This window comes from Chrysemys picta, chromosome 3, assembly GCF_011386835.1.
Source record: "Chrysemys picta bellii isolate R12L10 chromosome 3, ASM1138683v2, whole genome shotgun sequence".
Lineage (NCBI taxonomy): Eukaryota > Metazoa > Chordata > Testudines > Emydidae > Chrysemys > Chrysemys picta.
The window spans coordinates 24,778,779-24,800,767 of NC_088793.1; the positions used below are offsets into that span (position 1 = coordinate 24,778,779).

Genomic DNA, 21,989 nt, shown 5'->3' on the forward strand with positions numbered 1-21,989 from the left:
GGCTCTGCCACCAACTATCCACGCAGTGCGCTCTAGGGCAGGGGGAGACCGGGCAGCTGGGCGCCTGCGATCTCGGCTGCATTTGCAGCGCCACCTGCCGCTCTAGAACCCCGCTGGCGCTCGCGGGGGGGGGGGGGTTCTGGAACCCAGCCCAGTGCGTTCTAAGCGCGGGGGGACAGGAAGGGTTTCCGCTGCTCCCGCTCCATGTGCACTGCTGGAAATCGGCCGACCCGGAGCCTAGTGGCGCCCCTCAGCCCAGCGCTGGGGGAGCATTGCTAGAACCCGGCGCAGTGCGATCTAGAGGCAGACTCCACTCCCGTTTCTAGGACCCGGTACGTTCTAGAAGCCTACGTTTTAGAGCCTGGGCTATTCTGGAAGACGCGCCTCCGCGGCAGGTGGGGCACCTCTGGAGCCCGAGGGGCCGCGTTGTAGCGATCGGCGCTGAGCCGCTTTAGAACCCGCCGGGACCCGATCTCTGCAGGGGAAGGGGGCGGCTATAGAACCCAGCCAGCGGGGTCCAGAGGGGCCCGCCCGGTGCAGCCATGCTGGAGTCGGCGGTGCGGCTGGCCCTGGGAGCCGGCGAGCTGGTGGCTCCGGGACCGCAGCTCTCGGAGCGGCTGGCCCTGCTGCAGGCGCAGGTGCTCGCTTCCCTCTGGCCCATGCTGCTGCTAGGAGGGGCCGTGGCGCTGCTTGTCCTGTTGGGGATGCTCCGGCGCTGGGACCGGGCGCGGCCGGGCCCCCAGCACAGCGCGGCGGGGGAGGAGGGTGGCGCTGGGTCTGCCAGCTACGAGGAAGGACGGCTGCCAGCGCCGGCCCCGCGGACACAGAACGGGATAGCTGGGCAGCAGGAGCAAAGGGCGAGGCAGAGCCACGAGGCAAAGGTAAGGACCAGCCCGTCCCCTCCCTTCCCCCATCCCAATCCTCTGCACGGGGGTCTGCCCTCTTCCACACAACCCCTAACACAGCGTCCCTCCATCCCAATCCCCACTGCAGGTGGCCCAGCCTACTCTCAGCACAGGATTCCTCTCTCCCACTCCCCTCTGCAGGGGACCCTCTCCCATCCCACTCCTCTCCACAAGGGGATCCCAGTAGTGAATCTCCCATCCCCTCTACTGTGGGCTCATACAGTCATTTGATCTCTCAACCTGGTACCCTGCACAGGGGGCCCTATCCATCTGAAACACAAGGTTCTCTCTTAGCATAGTTCCCTGCATATGAGTGTAGGATCCTTCTCTGTCTTCCATTCCATTTCCAGTCCTGGGACCCATCCCATCCTTTCCCCACTTCCAATCCCATCTTCCAGCATAGGGTATCACCCTTACTGGCAGGCCAGCTGTCAGATCGCACCCCTCAAAGTGTGTGTTTAGAAAGAACTGTTCTACCCTCTTCTCAATAAAGATACATAGTCCAACATCAGAGTTAGACTCTGCACCCTAATTCATAGGGTAACCTCTATTTACAAACATAAGAGTTAGTGGAACTGCTCAATTAGGGTATTATGAGCAGGACTGAGGCACAGTTCTCAAAGGTATTTAGGTGCCTATCTCCGATGGAAATCAATAGGAGTTAAGCACCTACATAGTTTAGAGGATCAGGGCCTGAGCTTTTATCTTGCACACTAACTATATTCCCCAAACAATTTATGGGTTGCCACCTTTCCCACAGTTTCTGGGATTGTCCTCCTTTTCTTACTGTTCATATACCTATTATTTATTGCTAAATAAGGGGTAAGTCCTTTGCATTGAAGTATATAGTAAAAGTTCTGTTGGCTTCAGTGGTAGTAGGATGGGGACCTAAGCACTAAATGTTTCTATTCATGTTCCATCAAAACTTCATTCTGTAGCGTGTCCATGTGATCTTGGTTGCAATGTGATGAGGTTTTGCAGCCATACTGATCATCATGGTCGGGTTTTGATACAACGGGATGGATTTTTGATGCAGCATTGCCACAGTTTGCTCCATTAGGCACTGTGTACAGCAGAAACCCTCAGCATGACTTACAGAAAACAGCTGGGTAAAGACACTAGTATGTTAACAAAATGTAAACCATCACAACAGCACATTGTATATAAAATAAATGAATAGATGCAACATCGATTTGAACAGTCTGGTCTATTAGTATTATCTGTTAGCTGCTTCATTCTGGGAGATAGGAGAAAAAAAAAGAGCATATTTGCTGAATTTTTCTTTTAGTATGGTTTCAGAGTAGCAGCCGTGTTAGTCTGTATCCGCAAAAAGAACAGGAGTACTTGTGGCACCTTAGAAACTAACAAATTTATTAGAGCATAAGCTTTCGTGGACTACAGCCCACCTCTTTGGATGCATATAGAATACGAATACAAATACGAATACGAAAGCTTATGCTCTAATAAATTTGTTAGTCTCTAAGGTGCCACAAGTACTCCTGTTCTTTTAGTATGGTACTTCTATGGTATCTTGCTCTTGCCGATATATATAAATGTGTCAATATTTTCATCATAATCCCTATTTCCAGGGCTTTATTTACTTGGCCATAAAAGTTACCTTCAGGCTGAATCTTGGCTGTATTATATTTTAATTGGTTAGTTCATTTTTCAAGCGTTTTTTTTCTTTTGCAAATAAAAACAGCACGCTGGCCTGGTATAATGGACTAATAGATATGTGTGCATTTGTAGTGATCACATCACTGAAGTAATCTTAAAGTAATTGTCTTTGTAAACAGAACGAGAAGAAATTTCAGCAAATATGTTACTTCAACATTGGTAACTGTTTTTCAGATCAGCAGAGTGTAGCTCTAAACTGGTGGACTTTATGCTTCTATGAGTCATCCCAGCATGCACTCTGCTGGTGATGTTACTGTGAGCGTAGGCCTTTTTTATACAAAGTAGTATCATTGTTTTATTATCATCAGTGCTGAAGAATTTGATCTGGCTGTAAATAATATGAAAATACACTTTTGGCAGAAACACTGACAGTTGGGGCTGGAGGGGGCTGGTACTGGAAATATACATTATTCCTGGGGTAGGCATGTTATTTGAGCAGGCACTTCATAAGTCTGAATAACAGGGGGGAAAAGGTAAATTAAAATGATACATTTGCTCACCTGCTGTTACTAAGCTAAGGTTTTCATCATTAATCTCTTTTTTTGGTGCAATTGGTTCTTGCTTTCACACTGGCTCCTTAAGGGTCAGATTCTACTAACCTTACTGATGTTGACTGGCACCTTACTCTGTGGGGAGCCCATCAAAATTGATCTGAGAGTACATGTGGCAAATTATGGACCTAAAGGGGATGGGGGTAGGGAAGAAAGGGAGAACAGGAAAAATAACCTAAGAAGAAAAAAAACCTCTCATGCTTGATTAAATGAAAAATAGTGCTCATACCAAAACTGTATGCTGCCCTTTCTGCTTGTTTGCTTGCCTCATTCCTTTTCTCTTTCCCCACTCCACACTGTCGTTTGTCATTTTTTATTGTCTTACCTGTATAATCTGGAATGTAATATCTTTGAAGCAGGGACCTTATCTTCTAATATGTATGTAAAGTGCAGTGTGCACCTAGAGAACCACATATTAACTAGGCTTGGCAGAATTTGATTTTTTGATTTTATAATTTTGATGTTTATTTTCAAGCATTTTTTTATTTTTATCAATTTAAATGTTCAAATGTGCAAAATTATGGGTTTGAAATATTTTTTTATGATTTTTATTGATTTTAAATTTTCACAGTGGCAGGAAGTTATGGGGGGGTCAGACAATGAGTGACGTGGTTAGACATTAATTACTTAAGTACAGTAGATGTTGAGATTCAAAAAGTTAAGTTAAAGCCTTATGACCATTAAAACACACATAGTCAACAGCATCTGTCAAAATATACAAAGTAAAGAGCCTTAAATAAAACTCTACTAAATTCTCAAGCAGCATCTTTCTTACTTTGTCTATCTGTAAATTTAGATTATTATTGATGGAAATATTTTTTGTTGGTTTGTGTGTGTACGGTGAAATTGACGTTTACCAATAAAAATCTAATCCTTCCAAGCCTATATATAACTGAATGATGGTAATCATTTAGAATTCAGTAGTTAATGCTGAAGTTGCAGAACACCTTTAATATACTGAAATTAGCATATCAAGAACTATATTAAAACAGTGCCAGAAATTATAAAAAGCAAAGAATTTCACAATGAATAATGAAACATCAAGATGTAAGGAATAGCATAAGCCAGAGTGTGCAGATATTACATGATACTATCCCATCTTTGGTGCATGCTGAGGTATGAGGCCAAAGACAAAATGCCTCCAGCACTCAGGTGTGTTGATATATCACAGCAGCCAAACATCTGCATATCCTGGAGTGTGTAATTCTGCTGATAAAGTTGAGATTTGTAATTAACCCCCCCGCAAGGTGGTTAATTATCTTTTCCAGTTTTGGAATGTGCGCATGCCAGTTTCCAGGCCATGGTCTCCCGTCCAGGGAGTCTGCATTGTTACATTTGCCCAGTTAGCTGATGCCCTGCTAGCTAGACGTCTAGTTACCTGCTTCCATATTAATACACTGGTAACTCAGCTATTGCGTGCTTGCTGTGCATGACATGCGCCTCAGACTGCCACTGCACTCCACACAGAGAGCGCAACAATGCCCTCTGCTGACCTCTCTTGTTCCCTGCTGGCATGCTGCTCCCAGCCGCAACCCTGAGTGCCACCAGTTCACTGCCCACTCCTCCCCTAAAATCCTGCCCTGGCTGCTAAGGGTACGTCTACACTGTGGTTTAAAAAAACCCTGCTGCACCAAGACTCAGAGCTTGGGTCAGCTGAGTTGCAGGGCTATAAAATTGCAGTGTAGACATTTGGGCTTGGGCTGGAGCCCTTGACTCTGAGACCCGCCGAGCCCGAACATCTTCACTGCAATTTTATAGCCACACAGCCTGAGTCAGCTGACCTGGGCCAGTCGCTTCCATGCCACTGGTCTTTTATTGCTGTGTAGACATACCCTGAAGACAGCTACATGGCCTCATCCATCCTAGCATCAGTGGCAGTGCTGTGATGCTCCTGTGGTTGTGCTCTGTAACCTAGGTGAACATGCTCAAGAGCAGTCACATTATGATCCTAAAAATGTCAGTGCCTCTAGTTATCTGGCCATCTGTCTGTCTTTCATACTGCAGAGTAATATGGTGGCAAGAGCACCAGGTTCAAGAGAAATATTGTGCATCAAGAAAAGAACCAAATTAGAATTTCTCCTTCAGCACATCTGACGTGTGGACATGTAAGAGCGCAGGGCCATCTCTTCCTGTCAATCTCAAAGGAAGTCCATGCCCCCCCACTGTTTCATTCTGCAAAAGGCAGTCTGGAGCAAGGGGAAATTAGCGGTGTTTGGTGCTCAAGCCCTCTGAGCAGGGCTGGGCAGTAATCACGCTGGGGGACTCAAGCCTTCTGACAAGGGGGAGCCCCAAACGGTTTCAGGCTCTGGCCCTCAGACAGAGTAGAGCAGTCAATAGTCCGGGAGCCAAGTCCTCAGGCAGGGCAGAGCAATGAATAGTCTAGCATCCTAGTTCTGGTGGACGATAGGCTAACACAGGCCCCCTGCCCTAAGGAAAGGAGGCTGCCACCCCAGAGCTGGGGTGGAAACGGGATCTGGGCACACCAGACTCCACCAGGTCCCATCCCAGGGCCCTAAGAGTGGCAGAGCGTTCCACCACTGGGTCAGCGGGGAATCCAGCTGCAACACGCTGACCTGTCTTCAGGCAGCAACACAGCCAGACTACAGTCAGCTGTCCCTGGGCTACTTCTTCCCCTCCCCTCAGGGCGTACATGCATCCATGGGTCATCCTCCATCTCCCTGGGATATACCGCCAATGGTAGTCCCAGCAGCTCCTTGGAGTCTGGAGTGGTGGGACGCTCTGGAAGCTCAGGCAAGTCCTCAGGGCAGCAGACTTCCTCTCAGCATCCTGCTCTGGCACCAGGGGAGAAGCATCTGTCTCCCTCAGCAGCTCTAGCACAACTGAGCTGCAGGGCCCACCTTTTATACTTCCTGTTCCTGTCTTGCCCTTCTGCTTCCAGTGGGGCGGGCATGGCCTTCTTGGTCCTGCCCACCAGGGGGCAGGCGGTGGTTCCTCCCTGTCAATCTCAGAGAGAGGCTACACCCCCTCACTACAGTACATTATACAAATTTTGTACAAATGTAATTCCAGCCAGATTAGAAAATGCTGGATTCATGTTTCTTAAATCCATCAGCATAATTATATGAACAAAAATTAAGTGTGGTCACATTGTGAATACACATCACAAGTTGCACTGTGACTTTGTTGTTGTCACAATTTATAACTTATCCATGAATGGTGATGGAGAGATCAATCTCTTTCCCCACGGCCTCTCCCTTTCCCTAATAAAGAGTCTTTTAGGAAATAGTAACAAGAAGTGCCAAGAGTCATCAGGGCGGAACTAGGTTGTGGTTGTTTTTTTTTAATTTAAAATTCTCTGGATCAGTCTTCAAAACGGTCAGTTCAAAGAGGCGCTTTTGCTGGGAAGTCTAGTGTTATCCTCCCTTGGGGTATTTTTTTAAATATGTGCAATCTGGTGCATTCCATAAAGCAAATATTTGCTTTTCAGAAGTATCTTTATAAGCTAGTGGTTTAGCAGTACCAGAAGCGGGGATCATAGAATCATAGAATATCAGGGTTGGAAGGGACCTCAGGAGGTCATCTAGTCCAACCCCCTGCTCAAAGTAGGACCAATTCCCAACTAAATCATCCCAGCCAGGGCTTTGTCAAGCCGGGCCTTAAAAACCTCCAAGGAAGGAGACTCCACCACCTCTTTAGGTAATGCATTCCAGTGCTTCACCACCCTCCTAGTGAAATAGTGTTTCCTAATATCCAACCTAAACCTCCCCCACTGCAACTTGAGACCATTGCTCCTTGTTCTGTCATCTGCCACCACTGAGAACAGCCGAGCTCCATCCTCTTTGGAACCCCGCTTCAGGTAGTTGAAGACTGCTATCAAATCCCCCCTCATTCTTCTCTTCTGGAGACTAAACAATCCCAGTTCCCTCAGCCTCTTCTCATAAGTCATGTGCTCCAGACCCCTAATCATTTTTGTTGCCCTCCGCTGGACTCTTTCCAATTTTTCCACATCCTTCTTGTAGTGTGGGGCCCAAAACTGGACACAGTACTCCAGATGAGGCCTCACCAATGTCAAATAAAGGGGAACGATCACGTTCCTCGATCTACTGGCAATGCCCCTACTTATACAGCCCAAAATGCCGTTAGCCTTCTTGGCAACAAGAGCACACTGTTGACTCATATCCAGCTTCTCGTCCACTGTGACCCCTAGGTCCTTTTCTGCAGAACTGCTACCTAGCCATTCGGTCCCTAGTCTGTAGCAGTGCATGGGATTCTTCTGTCCTAAGTGCAGGACTCTGCACTTGTCCTTGTTGAACCTCATCAGGTTTTTTTCGGGCCAATCCTCTAATTTGTCTAGGTCCCTCTGTATCCTATCCCTACCCTCTAGTGTATCTACCACGCCTCCTAGTTTAGCGGGGATGACCTGCTTCTACTCCAGAGGCATGGAAACAGGCCCGCCGACAGCAGTTCCAGGTCCCAGGACAGAACAGTCAATGGGCCCCCCCACACACACAAGCCGCACCCGCACAGACACGGTCTACCTGACATTTGGGCGGTGCTGCGCCTGTGCTGGCTATGCTGCTGGGCGCGCTCTTCTGGCATGGCCAGGGCTTTTACATGCCTGCCTGGTAGCGTTGCCAACTGTCTAATTGTGGAAACCCAAAGACCCTTGCCCTGCCCCCTGCCCTGCTCCATACCTGAGAACACACCTCTGTCCCGCCCCTTCTCTGAGGCCCTGCTCCATCCCCCCTCCCTCCATCGCTCGCTCTCCCCCACCCTCGTGCACTTTCACCAGGCTGGGGCAGGGGGTTGGGTGTGGGAGGGGGTTAGGGGTGCAGGCTCTGGGAGGGAGTTTGGGTGTGGGCTCTGGGAGTGAGGGCTCTGGGAGTGAATTTGGGTGCGAGGTGCAAGCTCTAGGCTGGGGCATCGGGTTGGGGTGCAGGAGGAGGCCAGGGGGTTGGTGCTTACCTCGGGCGGCTCCCGAAAGCGACTGGCACACCCCTCTGGCAGTGGCTCCTAGGCGGGGGCCCAAGGGGTCTCCATGCGCTGCTGCCTGCAGGCACTGCCCCTGCAGCTCCCATTGACTGCAGTTCTCAGCCAATGGGAGCTGCGGAATCAGTGCTCAGGGCTGGGGCAGCATGCGGAGACCCCCTCCCCAGGGGCTGCAGGGACGTGCCGGCCACGTCCAGCAGTGATGCGGAGCAAGGGCGGGCAGGAAGCCTGCCTTAGCCCCGCTGCACTGCTGGTGGCCCCCAGGCCCTTTTAAATCGCCCGGGGCCCCTGGGCAATTGCTCCCTTTTCACACACCCCCCCGGTCGGCAGACCTGCATGGAAATAGCCCCATTTCTCCACCCTTTCAGTTTAAACTCTGGTCTAGGTGCAGATTAAATTTGATTGCTAAGTGTTATTGTATCATCTACATTAGTTGGGAATTGCTTGAATCAGTGTCATGGGAAGTGGTTTAAGTTTATCAGTTGCCCCTGTAAAATTACATCTTTATCCTTTGCTGAAATGTTTTTAATTCGTTACTGTAACACTTCCCAGTAAATAACAATAAATTTCTTTATCCCTGGGGCTAGGGCTGGGGGGAGCACTTTTGCCTCTTTACCTGACATCAAATCAGACCATAATATCCAGAAGGGCCAAAGAGGAATCACCCCTCTTCCCTGAGTCAGTGGGTCCTGCTCTGCATGATTTTTGGGGAGATGGTCCAGTAGGAGAGGGCTAGAGCTGGGGGACACGTTCTGTGTGGGTTATCATCTCCTGGCAAACCCATAGGATTTCCCTTGGGATTCCCTTCAACATTCAATGCAGACAATTGCAGCACTAATTCCCACTGCTTGTCTTGTGTCCTCACTCATTGCCTTATAAAACTCATGGCTCCTCCCTGGGAAGCGCAGGGGAACAGGCTTTCCATGTGGATGCCCCGAGATCTATGGAGTTTTCCTGTGGCTCTTGGGACATCCGAGTAATTGGAGGGCCAGGTCCCCTTCTTCCTCTGCCAGCCTTCCCAGGAGGAGGAGAAAGAAGCTCCATGTCCGCTCTGCAGTTTCCAAGTAATTTTCCCTTCCTACAGAGGGCGGATGACATAGCTCAAGATGATTTTGGGGGTGGGGGCAACATTGTAGTTTATGTATATAGTGATCATGCATAGGCCTTTACATTCCTCTGTCTTGGATGGGGAGTCCTTCCCCTTTCTTTGCTAGTTAACACAGCATCTCTCTGTTGCTTCCTATTTACTCCTTAGTGGAAACTGCCATCGTATTATCTTTTCTCTGGGTACTAGGAGTAATTTCCCTTGAGGCTGCCTCCCTCATTGACTCTCACTGCCAAGAAAAGATCCCCTTTCCTTTCAAAATTTCAGACTTCTTGTTTCTCATTCACCTGGTTCCCATCAGTTCAGGGCACCAATAGTCTCTCATGCTTGGGTCTGTCATTATGGCAGTACAATGTGATCACAGCCCAACTGGCCAGAATGTCAGCTTTCACCTATGAAAATTTGATTAGCAAAGAATTAAACTCATGCTGTTTTATTTCCCAAAGGACTGCTTGTCATGCAGATTGTTCAGTGTCTGTTGATGTAGCACTGTGCAATTGTGCTGTGGCAGTGCTCTAGAATAGTTATACCATGATTAAGGCTGTATTTTTTTTAAACAGGAGAGAAAAGTGGGCTATTTGTAATACTGCAGAATGGTAGATTGCAGGAGGGCAATGTGAAAATTATCATAAGCTCAATTTTAATGGCTGATATCACCCTAATGAGGCTAGGAATCTTCAAGTGGATGCCTGAAGAAATTAAGAATTCCCACTCGCTTTCTAGCTTGTTGGATTTTTACTTTGGAAAAACTGAAAAATGAAAGGATTTCTTGTTCAGAAACAAAACAGATTTCAATAAAGTTGATTTAAATGTTCTAGAACTGCTACTGGTAGACTCTTGAGGTGAGAGACCTATAACAGAGTGTGAATTTTAAAAAGGAATTTAGTCTGCGTGGGAGAGGGACTACAGGTGAAGTTCTCTCTATGCATCATATAAATCCCACTTAAACCTTTGTGCTGGCCTTCTGCACAGGCGTAAATTTTACCCTAATGGAATTAAAACTTATAGGAAATAATTAGTAGGAATAAATAGCTCATTACTAGAGTGGAAAGAGGATAATATTTGTGGTGCCCCAGGGATCAGGACTAAAAATCTGTGGTGTTCAGTATACGTATTAACCTGGAAGAAGAGGTGAAGTGGTAAAACTTGGTCACTGCAGAAACCTAGTTAACATTAAAGTGTACTGTGAAGAATTACTTTAAGTGAGTAATACAGTAGAAGCTTATATCCAGTATAGAAAAGTGTAGATTAAAGCCCATTGGAACAAACAATTTAAGTTATTTAGAAACACTGATGGGTTTGGAATTAGTTGTAACTTTTTACTCAGAAGACCTACTCCTCTAAGAATTGCACAAATAATTTAAGATCAGAGGGGTAGCCGTATTAGTCTGGATCTGTAAAAAGCAACAAAGAGTCCTGTGGGTGAAAGCATAAGCTTTCGTGGGTGAATGCCCACTTCGTCAGACGCATGGGCATTCACCCACGAAAACTTATGCTCCAATACATCTGTTAGTCATTAAGGTGCCACAGGACTCTTTGTTATAATTTAAGATGTTTGCTTAATATGCATCATCAATTAAAAATTTAATCAGCTCATAGACCATAGTAAGAAGATGATAAAGAAAAATGATACTAAAATACTATAATATCATTACATATAAATTGATGGTATATTATCTAGAATACCTAGAATACCACATTATTGCTAGAAAAAGACCTAACAGAAATAGGAATGATCTAGAGCAGGGGTTCTCAACCTTTTTCTTTCTGAGACATGGGCGGTGGGTGAACCTCCGCTTTGGAGAGGCTAGCCCGCTGGCCCTGCCCCTTTTGCCCAAAGCCCCACCCCCCCGCACGCCGGAGCCCTGAAACACCCCTCTCCTGTAAAAGGAGGTGCTGGGTCAAGCCGCCGGCCCCCCAAGCAGCAGCAGCTCCCGCCCCCGAGCCGCCAGCCCCAGCACCAGGCCGAGCCTCCTCACTCGGCCAGCCGCTAGCTCTCAGTCTCCGCATTCCTCCTCACTCCCATGTCCCCAAGGAGGAGGGACACGGTGAGCAGCGAGGAACTCGGGGGGGGGGGGAGTGGAGGAGACATGATGGCAGGCAGGCACAGGCAGCACAGCAGCAGGCGGTGGGGGTCTTGGGGAAGGGGCGGGGCCACTGTGGCCCAGGAGTTTGGCGGCGGGTTGGCGCCAGCGCCAGGGAAGGCTAAGCCTTCCTTGGTCTATTATACACACCGCCCATGTTCTGAGGTCCCCCCAACACACTATAAAAAACTCCACAGTCCACTGGTGCCACAACAACTGTTTTTCTGCATATAAAAGCCAGGACTCCTGTTAGAAGGTAGCAAGTAGCGCAATTGCCTGGGGTCCCACACCACAGGAGGCCGTGGAAGCTAAGTTGCTCAGTCTTTGGCTTCAGCCCTGGGTGGCAGGGCTTGGAGCCCCAGCAAGTTTAATGCTGGCCCTGCTTGGTGGACCCCCTGAAAACTGCTTGCGGCCCTCCAGTGGGCCCCAGACCTGTGGTTGGGAACCACTGGTCTAGAGTGGACCAAAAATTATTGAGACGAAGAGACTGTGCAGAAGAGAGAAATACACAGCTGCTCTGATGACGGCTTTCCTTCCTGTTCTGCTATGATTGAGCTATATAAAATAGTGAAAGATGGAAAGAGGAGGCCTGCAGGGGGAGAGGAGGTACTGAACATTTTAATGCAAAAAGAGAAAGGCAACCAATTTAAAACAAATATAGGGACATTTTTAAAAAGCATGCAATTAACCTGTTGGACTCCCTGCCGAAAAATGTGAGAGCGACAAGTGTCTTAGATTTAAAACAGCATCTAGCTGGGATAATTACTCCTGAATTCTCCGCCAAAAATTCTGTGCACAAAATTCTGCAAAATTCCGCATATTTTATTTGTCAAAATAACACAATATAATCATGCCAGTTTCAAATATTTTGGTAATTTATTTAAAAATACCTGTCAGCAAATATGTCTCTAACAATACAGACAACAAAAATGATTCAGGAAATGTTTTTTTTTTTTTTGACAAATAGATTCCTTACTGGACATATTAATACAGAACTTTGAGTAATAATTAATTTAAACTACAATACAGAAACATATTTCCTGCACCCCTCAGAAGCAGTGCAAAGGTTTGGGGGAGTCAGAGGTAACAGAGGAGCTGAGGGAGAGGGAAGTAATTGCTGGGAAGGAGCCTGAGTGTGAACTTGGAGGGTTGTTGGGTGTGGGGGTGGGAGAATTATGGAAAAGTTTTTTTTGGGAGGGAGAGGAATTGTTAGGGAGCCTCCCCTATGCAGGCCCTGGCTGACCCCTGGCCTCTCTCATTCAGTCAGGCACATCTGCCTCTGTTCCTGTATGTACCTGTACTCCAGCATCACCATGTGTCCCTGCACCCCAACTCAGCCACCCCCGCCCCCACATCCCCAGGTTTCCCTGCACCCCCACTCCCATTCAGTCTGTGCCCCAGTCTGTCCCCTACAGCTACCCCTTCTGAATCCCAGTTTGTGACACCCCCCAGCAGCCCTATGTGCTCCACGCTGTCTGTCCCACTATAACTGGTTCCTCCTAACTTGGCCCCACAGGCAGGGTGCTGTGCAGAACGCAGCCTCTTCTCTTTCCTATATGCAGCTGGAGCCCATCTCACCTCAGAGGAGCTGCTCTCTAGTCTGGTGCCACATCGGCCTCTGGTGGGTGAAAGGTGTAACTGCAGCTGCTCAATGTATTTTCTGCTGAAAAACAAAAATTCTGCACGGAACATGAATTCTGCATGTGCAAAGTGGCACAGAATTCATAACAACATAAACATAAGAACGGCCATACTGGGTCAGACCAAAGATCCATCTAGCTCAGTATCCTGTCTTCTGACAGTGGCCAGTGCCAGGTGCTTCAGAGGGAATGAACAGAACAGGTAATCATCAAGTGATCCATTCCCTGTCACTCATTCCCAGCTTCTGGCAAACAAAGGCTCGGAACACCATCCCTGCCCATCCTGGCTAATAGCCATTGATGGACCTATCCTCCAGGAACCCTGTTATAGTCTTGGCCTTTACAATATCCTCTGGCAAAGAGTACCACAGGTTGCCTGTGCATTGTGTGAAAAAAAAATACTTCCTTTTGTTTGTTTTAAACCTGCTGTCTATTAATTTCATTTGGTAACCCCTAGTTCTTATGTTATGAGAAGGAGTAAACAACACTTCCTTATTTACTTTCTCCACACCAGTCATGGTTTTATAGACGTCAGTCATATCCCCCCTTAGTTGTCTCTCTCAACAGCCCTAATTTTTGAAATCTCTCTCACATGGAAGGTGTTCCATATTCCTAATCATTTTTGTTGCACTTTTCTGAACCTTTTCCAATTCCAATATATCTTTTTTGAGATGGGGCGAACACGCCTGCACACAGTATTCAAGATGTGGGCGTACCATGGGTTTATAAAGAGGCAATATGATATTTTCTGTCTTATTATCTATCCCTTTCTTAATGATTCCCAACATTCTGTTAGCTTTTTTGACTGCCGCTGCACAATGAGTGGATGTTTTCAGAGAACTATCCACACTGACTCGAAGATCTCTTTCCTGAGTGGTAACAGCTAATTTAGACCCCATCATTGTATATGTATAGTTGGAATTACGTTTTTCAATGTGTATTATTTTGCATTTATCAACATGGAATTTAATCTGCCATTTTGTTGCCTAGTTACCCAGTTTTGTGAGGTCCCTTTGTAACTCTTCGCAATCTGCTTTGGACTTAACTATCTTGAGTAGTTTTATATCATCTGCAAATTTTGCCACCTCACTGTTTACCCCTTTTTCCAGATCATTTATGAATATGTTGAACAATACTAGTCCCAGTACAGACACAGGGGGACTATTTACCTCTCTCCACTCTGAAAACTGACCATTTATTCCTATCCTTTGTTTCCTATCTTTTAACCAGTTACTGATCCATGAGAGGACCTTCCCTCTTATCCCATGATAGCTTACTTTGCTAGAGCCTTTGGTGATGGACCTTGTCAAAGGCTTTCTGAAAATCTAAGTACATTATATCCACTGGATCCCCCTTGTCCACATGCTTGTTGACCCCCTCAAAGAATTCTAGTAGACTGGTGAGCATAGTTTCCCTATACAAAAAACATGTTGATTCTTCCCCAACAAATTGTGTTTATCTATGTGTCTGATAATTCTGTTCTTTACTACAGTTTCAACCAATTTGCCCTCTACTGAAGTTAGGCTTACCTGCCTGTAATTGCCAGGATTGCCTCTGGAGCCCCTTTTAAAAAATTGGCATCACATTAGCTATCCTCCAGTCATCTGGTACAGAAGCTGATTTAAATGATAGGCTACATACCACGGTTAGTAGTTCTGCAATTTCACATTCGAGTTCCTTCAGAACTCTTGGGAGAATACCATTTGGCCCTGTTTAATTTATCAGTTTGTTCCAAAACCTCCTCTAATGACACCTCAATCTGGGACAGTTCCTCAGATTTGTCACCTAAAAAGAATGGCTCAGGTTGGGGAGTCCCCATCACATCCTCAGCTGTAAAGACCAATGCAAATAATTCATTTAGTTTCTCTGCAATGGCTTTATCCTCTTTGAGTGCATCTCGAACGTCCAGTGGCCCCACTGGTTGTTCAGCATGCTTCCTGCTGCTGATATACTTACAATTTTTTTACCCCAGGAGTAGATAATAAAGATAAGGGCATTCCGTCCTTTTGTTTCAGAGCACAGGTTAGTCGCATGCTGGGGTTAGGCAATTATTTCCTCTGTGGATAACATAGCATACTTAGCTGTATTATATAGGGGAAGTGTGTTTTCCTTGAAAACACAGGCATTGGCCATCATTGAAGACATTAATAATTATTTGTTAAGCGCTGATAGTGTGCAAGACCCAGAAGAAAATATGGGGCCAAATTTTTTACTTCGATCTGACCCCTGGTGGGCAAAGGGGGTGGAAAACTAGTGGCTCTCCCCACCATAGTGCAGTCCCCAACTGGCGGAAGAGCTGGCATAGCCAGCTCCTATATCACCTCACCATGCAGATTCCAGCATAGTGTATCAAGGATGGGACAGGACATGACCAGAATACTGTGGTGGAGTCACAATGCTTGTCTGGGGTAACATCCCACTGTAATTTACAGCAGGCCTAAACTACACTGGGGCTAGGCTTGGCATAGAACTGGTCCAGAAAGATGGAGCTGCAACCATCTCCTTACTCTTCCCTTTCCCCCCCTTAGTTGTGCGCAGTAGATACTGGGCACAGCTGGGAATCTGGGCCTATGGTTCATGCCCTGAGTAGCTAACATACTAAATTAACCTCGATGAGGATGCCAGACTAGGTGGCATATTGGATGGTTCCTGATTAGCAATCCTGTGGTTGTTGGAGACCAACTCTAAGCCATCACATGTCTGATATCTTAGGTTATAGCTGAAAAATCCAGTTTAGGTGTCTGGTCACAAATAGATACCAACTACTGATGAAACAGACCTAGTTCTAGAGGTGCTCTTTTACTGTGCCCACCTACATTCATTGTATTTTCTATTTAAAAAGCCTCCCCTGTAGAAGATGGTATCTGCTGCATTATCTGGTATATTTTTAAACTATATTTGATATTCTTAAAGATGGAACAGATTGTTGGGGGAAGAGGGAGGGCCCAGAAAAGCAGCATCAATGTGTTTGTATTCCATGATTGTATTCTGGTCAGCAGCAACCTGGCACACATGCCCTCTCCCCACCATGCATAGAACTATAAGCTACATGAGTGTGCATGGCAGTGTGTTTAGAGGTCCTGGTCCTAGTGGAGGGGTGAACATTCAGAAACACGTTGTGTGGCATGTCTTGTAAAAATGTCCCCTGCGCCTCTCTCTGGGGCTACATAATAAAGTCGAATCAATAATTGCAAAAAAGCCACAAAGGATTAGTGATAGAGAGAGAAAGAATCACCTTTATATAAAGGAGAAAAGGCAGCTCACCCCCCTGTGCATCACAAACTCAATGGCCATAGAGTCAGAAAAGCCTTCAGATTGGCTCAGGAAAAGAAGAATGCAATTTAATATGCTACAGTGTATAATTCCATAAAAGGCCATGAGGATGCTTTTTGCACGTGTTTGAATTTATTTAGAATTGTACTAGTTGATACCAAACACCTCTGTGTTCTTGAGGAACCAGGGGGCAGTATCCAGCCTGACTCATGAAAGACACTTCCCCCCCCAGCCTCTGCTTAAACCAAAACCCATCAGAGGGAAAAAAAAACTTGCAGAGAGCAGTGAAGGGCATTGGGAGACACACCTAGACCCCTGCTGACAAGGGTGACAAGATTAAGACATCTCCATTAGCATACAGAATGGAGAGCAGAGACAACTCCCCTAGCCTTATCTGCGTGAAAGATGGGACAGGAAGACATCTCAATTTACATACAGAATGGAGAACAGAGAACCACACTGAATTCTGGGACCAGAAAAAGCAGGGAAGCACTGCATCATAGGAATCTCTGCTCCAGATGCTAATGAACCTATAAAAAGCAACAGAAGGTCGTATGGCACCTTTAAGACTATCAGAAGTATTGGGAGCATAAGCTTTCGTGGGTAAGAACCTCACTTCTTCAGATGCAAGAGAAAATACATCTTGCATCTGAAGAAGTGAGGTTCTTACCCACGAAAGCTTATGCTCCCAATACTTCTGTTAGTCTTAAAGGTGCCACAGGACCCTCTGTTGCTTTTTACAGATTCAGACTAACATGGCTACCCCTCTGATACTTAATGAACCTATGTCTGTACACACCCAGCTCAGCAATTATCAGACCAATTCTAGTAATGAATCCTTAATTGATATCCAAATACTGAAGCAGCCTAGTTGCATTGTGAGCTCCCTGGAAGAAAACACCACCCATAGCCAAGAGTGATCCGCTCTTATTGTCTAGTCTAAAGAAAACCCTTGTCATCAGCTTACCTATAAACAAATCTATTGTTCTCCCTTGAACAATTGTATTTTCTCTACAAAAATCCCTACTCACCCTCTAGTCAGGGTTCTGATGCTTAGATCCAAACTATGCATCAGTTCCACTGGAACTCCATCTTCTCCTGACTGATCGTGCTGGGGACTCTGACTGTCTCCAGCACTCAGGACCCTCCGCTACCATCATCACCTGGGAACCCCGATCAGTTCAAGCCTCATAGAGTGGGTGAGATCCCCCCTCTTTCTCTCTCTCTTTTTTCCTTTCTACCTTAGGTGTTAACCTTTAATAATGTATGTTATTTTGGTTTAGCCCTCCTTGTGTAGTTATCACTATTATTCAATAAATAACATTTATGGTTAAGTTGGTTACTTCTCTCTCTCTTGCTGAAGTTTACTCTTCTGTGTTTTTAGCTTCCCCAATTCACTCTACTGCAGCGCCCAAAATACTGTGGGGTTTGCTCATCAAGAATGTTACTGCCAGTACAATTGTGATGTGAGAGTGGGGATAGGGACGTGCTGAATCTGGGACGTATAAGGGTAACAGCTTGAAAGTGCTGCTTGACCCAGTCCATGGAGCCCAGAGGTATATAAAGAGAGGCAGCTTGAAAGTGCTGCTTCATCCAGCCCAGTGAGTCCAGAGACATATAAGGAGTCAACTTGACAGTGCTGATGGACCCGGTCCGCTCAGACTTGCTCTGTTAATGTATGGGTGGATGTGGGTGTGTTCATCCGGTTTTGGGGCTGAAGATCCCAAGCCCTAGGGAACCTAGGTCCTGCAGGGTAGCTCCATTGGGAGGGGACTTGCAGCAGGGAGAAGTAGAGCTCCATATGAAAACACAAGTGACACAAACAGTACATTGAGAACAGAATCCCCTTTCCCAGAAGAGTAACCCGAATAAATGAGCATACCCCAAAGTAATGTGCAAATCTGGTAACAGAGTGGATTTATACAATTATTTAATTCAGTTTATCTCTGACTGCATAAAAAACAATATTTTCCTCTAAGAATGAGGAAAGGCATCAATCTACATTTATTTGCAATGATTCCAGTAACGATAAATTACATCAAATAATTATATTTTTTTCTCAAAACGACCAAACAGTGCCATAAATTAACATGTGGCCAAAAATGAAACCTAGGGGCCCTGACAAGGAAGGAAAGGATTGGAGGGCCTTCCAGAGCTGTAGGGCCAGCTCGCTGACCAAAATGGGGGCAGGACAAAATGAGAGACATAGACTATTACATGGGGGGTCTAACTGGCATAATATCATGGTGAGGGCAATACTGAGTCGACCAGTGGTTCATCTAGAGATCATTAGTGCGTGTGATGGAGTGTACAAACCCCACACTGGAGAGGAACGGGTCATAGAGCTGTTCTGGGCCCACACACCTGCAAAGTCTGCACAAACTGGAGAAGGAGCTTAAAAATGGGAGCAGAGTAGCTCAGTGGTGGGCAGGCAGTGGAGGTGAGCTGACTTGGGAAGGAGCACCACAGGAATGCTTGCTTCCTTGGATCAAGTCTGCAAAGGAGGGACTGGTGACTCTTTCAAGATCAGAAACTTTATTGTTGTGTTCAGTGCTTTGCTTTACCCTGTGGGAAGAGAGGGGTCTGGTAGGAAGTGGTCCAGGAGGCAGCAGCATAGTTTGATCTGCCTAATCACCATAGTATTGAGGGGCTGAGAATTAACTCTGGAAAATGTAGGAACAAATTATGGCACTAGTTCTGCATAATGAGCTATGTGGGGCAGAGCCCCCCTGATTTCAGTGGAGTTATATGCAGGGTGCTACCTAGACAATTCTCTTTGCAAGGTCAGGGCCCTAAGCTGTGCTAGTCCAGAGTTGTTAGTATAGGAATGACTGTCAAAGCAATTGGCCCAGCAATGAATAAATGTCTCTGTTGATAAAACTATAAGGGAATCGCAATTTCTTTTTGGTGATAATTAATTATCACAACCTTCGGTGGAGATCATTTCTTATTTACCCGGTACATTTGGAGTCTAAAAAAATCAGCACCAGTTCAGTTCTCAGAGGAAGGGGGAGATGAGATGGTAGAATGTGGTAGCAATTTCCCCGTTACCAGAAGGATTGCAGGGAGCCAGCACATCCCTAAACCTGGGTAGCTCTGGGAAGGGCGGGTGGTATGGTCAGAGCAGCTAAGGGAGATGCCAATACAGTGCATTCTTTTGGCAGCCTCCATTGGTGGGGGTTCTGCTGTGTCCCAAGCAGAAACTACAGGTTCCCTTCTGTGATGGAACCCTAGGGAAGGGTAGTGTGCATTGTCCTTCCCAAAGAGCTGTGAGCCTTGCTATTTCAAGTAATGTCCGGCTAAAGTTTGCAGTCTTCTTGTAACTCAAATTAATTGATTGCCAATGAGTTTGAGTTAGCCAATATATGCTCATCTAGACATTCCACAAACACTTGTGGTTTACCCTAGTGGTATGTCTAGACACAACCTAGAGTCCATCTCAACCAGCTAATACACATTAAAATACACAATAAAATCCACAATAAAATCACCCTGTCTGTTTTAAAATGTGTTGACTGACACTTTTTATCCTGGTCTAGATATACTCTAGGGTAAACCACAAATGTTTCTGTCTTGGGACAAAAGTTTGTGGATTTTCTAGACTGTCTTTAATAAAGGTTTTTAGCTTATTCAAATCAATTGGCAATCAATTAACTTAAGTTGCAACAAGGCCACAAACTCCTAGCCTGGGGTTATTGTTAATTCTGTGTATTCTTTCAGACCGATCACATGTGACTGACTCCCATAGAGGTGTATTACAAGAAGTGCAACATTGAGCTTATAGGAATGTATTTTCCCCATAGTATAACATTTTTGAATATCCATGTTCCAGGTTCCAGTGAATTGTCAGCTTCTAACCTCTGTTGGCATGAGAGAAAAAAAGCTACTGAAGGTACCACTATTAGTTCCAGAATTTACACGGTATTTCTAAAATGATATTTGTTTTAAGAATGTTCTTATTTTCTATTATGGCTTTTGTAAGGATAACACGTTCCTGTTATTTGAAAGACTTAAAGAACTGCAGTTAGGAACACAGAAGTTGCCAGACTGGATCAGACCCAAGGTCCATCTAGGCTAGTATTCTGTGTCCAGGAGTGGCCAGCAGCAGATGCTTCAGAGGAAGGTGTGTGACCTCCTCAGGCAGTGATGGGATAATCTGCCCCCCCCCCCCCCCCCCAAGTGTGTTATACTTAGAGATTGGTTTAAGCTCAGAAGCACAAGTTTTAATATCCCTTACCAAACTGTTGTCATTAATTACAATAACTAAAGAGCCTAATCCAAATACAAGACTTTCCATTGATTTCACTGGGCTTTGGATCAGGCCTGAACTGAACAAATCTGTGGTACAGTCATATTGTTATAGACAGGACTGTAGGCACTGCCTATAGTTAAGGTTGCTTGACCCTTCCTGGTCACAGATAAAACTGTGTCTGGGAAGTGGAGCATGCTCAGTTCGGACCAAATATTTGTTGAACTTAGTTGCCTAACTCTAACAAATCTGTAAGCATGAACAAACTGAGATTTTCAGAGGTTTATAACTTGGCAAAATTTGGGCAGATTTTCATAGGAATAGCAAAAGGCAACTCCTTTTAACCAAATAGAATCCCCTGCCAAATTTCAAGTCCCTGCTCTAAAGCATGGAGGCACTACAGCTTCTCAATCATAGAATCATAGAATATCAGGGTTGGAAGGGACCTCAGGAGGTCATCTAGTCCAACCCCCTGCTCAAAGCAGGACCAATCCCCAACTAAATCATCCCAGTCAGGGCTTTGTCAAGCCTGACCTTAACAACCTCTAAGGAAGGAGATTCCAGCACCTCCCTAGGTAACCCATTCCAGTGCTTCACCACCCTCCTAGTGAAAAAGTTTTTCCTAATATCCAACCTAAACCTCCCCCACTGCAACTTGAGACCATTACTCCTTGTTCTGTCATCTGCTACCACTGAGAACAGTCTAGATCCATCTTCTTTGGAACCCCCTTTCAGGTAGTTGAAAGTAGCTATCAAATCCCCCCTCATTCTTCTCTTCTGCAGACTAAACAATCCCAGTTCCTTCAGCCTCTCCTCATAAATCATGTGCTCCAGCCCCCAAATCATTTTTGTTGCCCTCTGCTGGACTCTTTCCAATTTTTCCACATCCTTCTTGTAGTGTGGGGCTCAAAACTAGACATAGTGCTCCAGATGAGGCCTCACCAATGTCGAATAGAGGGGAATGATCACGTCCCTCAATCTGCTGGCAATGCCCCTACTTATACAGCCCAAGATTTTTTTTTTTAGGAATGGGAAAATTCTCTCCTGTGGGGACACCGCTGAGAGAGACACTGAACCAAAGGCCACGTGTTCGGAAACCACTAACATGTGAGAACTGGTTTGGGAGAGAACAAAGAACCAGCCACTGAAGTGCTTTATGAAAAAACACTGGAGTAGAAATAAAGAAAACAGTCACCGAACTGGAGAAACCCACATTAGAAACACAAAACAGACAAACTGACAGAAATCACAGGTTAATGTTATCAACAAAACACCCACACAACACACATGTTTGTTTTGTTTGAACGAGCATGTTCTCCCCAGGGGAAGACATACTATACCCAGCAGCTCTGCAATATGACATTCATACACAGAATGGGTGAAACAAGCTCCTATCCCATCACTCTGCTCCAAAAACCAATTTCATATGAAGTGGCCAAACAGACAAACCTACCATTACATTGCTCAGAAAAGACCCTGCACTTGGTTTTAACCATAAGACCAATGAAGTAGTTGTAAAAAAAAAAATTATAATTAGCAAAATAATGGCTGAAAC

The 21,989-nt window shown here is 45.8% G+C and overlaps 1 protein-coding gene across 3 annotated transcripts in view; it reads left to right on the top strand.

Moving 5' to 3' along the window:
* Nucleotides 1-407: 407 nt before the first annotated feature.
* The window catches only part of LOC101943855 (protein LYRIC-like), a 44,858-nt gene continuing 23,276 nt past the window's right edge, over nt 408-21,989 (top strand). For 2 of the 3 annotated variants that reach the window (XM_005297318.5, XM_042848688.2), the window contains exons 1-2: nt 408-881; nt 20,018-20,077. In XM_005297318.5, the coding sequence (XP_005297375.4) occupies nt 543-881; nt 20,018-20,077 (399 nt within the window). In that variant the 5' untranslated portion in view covers nt 408-542. The remainder of the gene's footprint in view (nt 882-20,017; nt 20,078-21,989) is intronic. The other variant, XM_065587635.1, reaches the window with a different exon arrangement.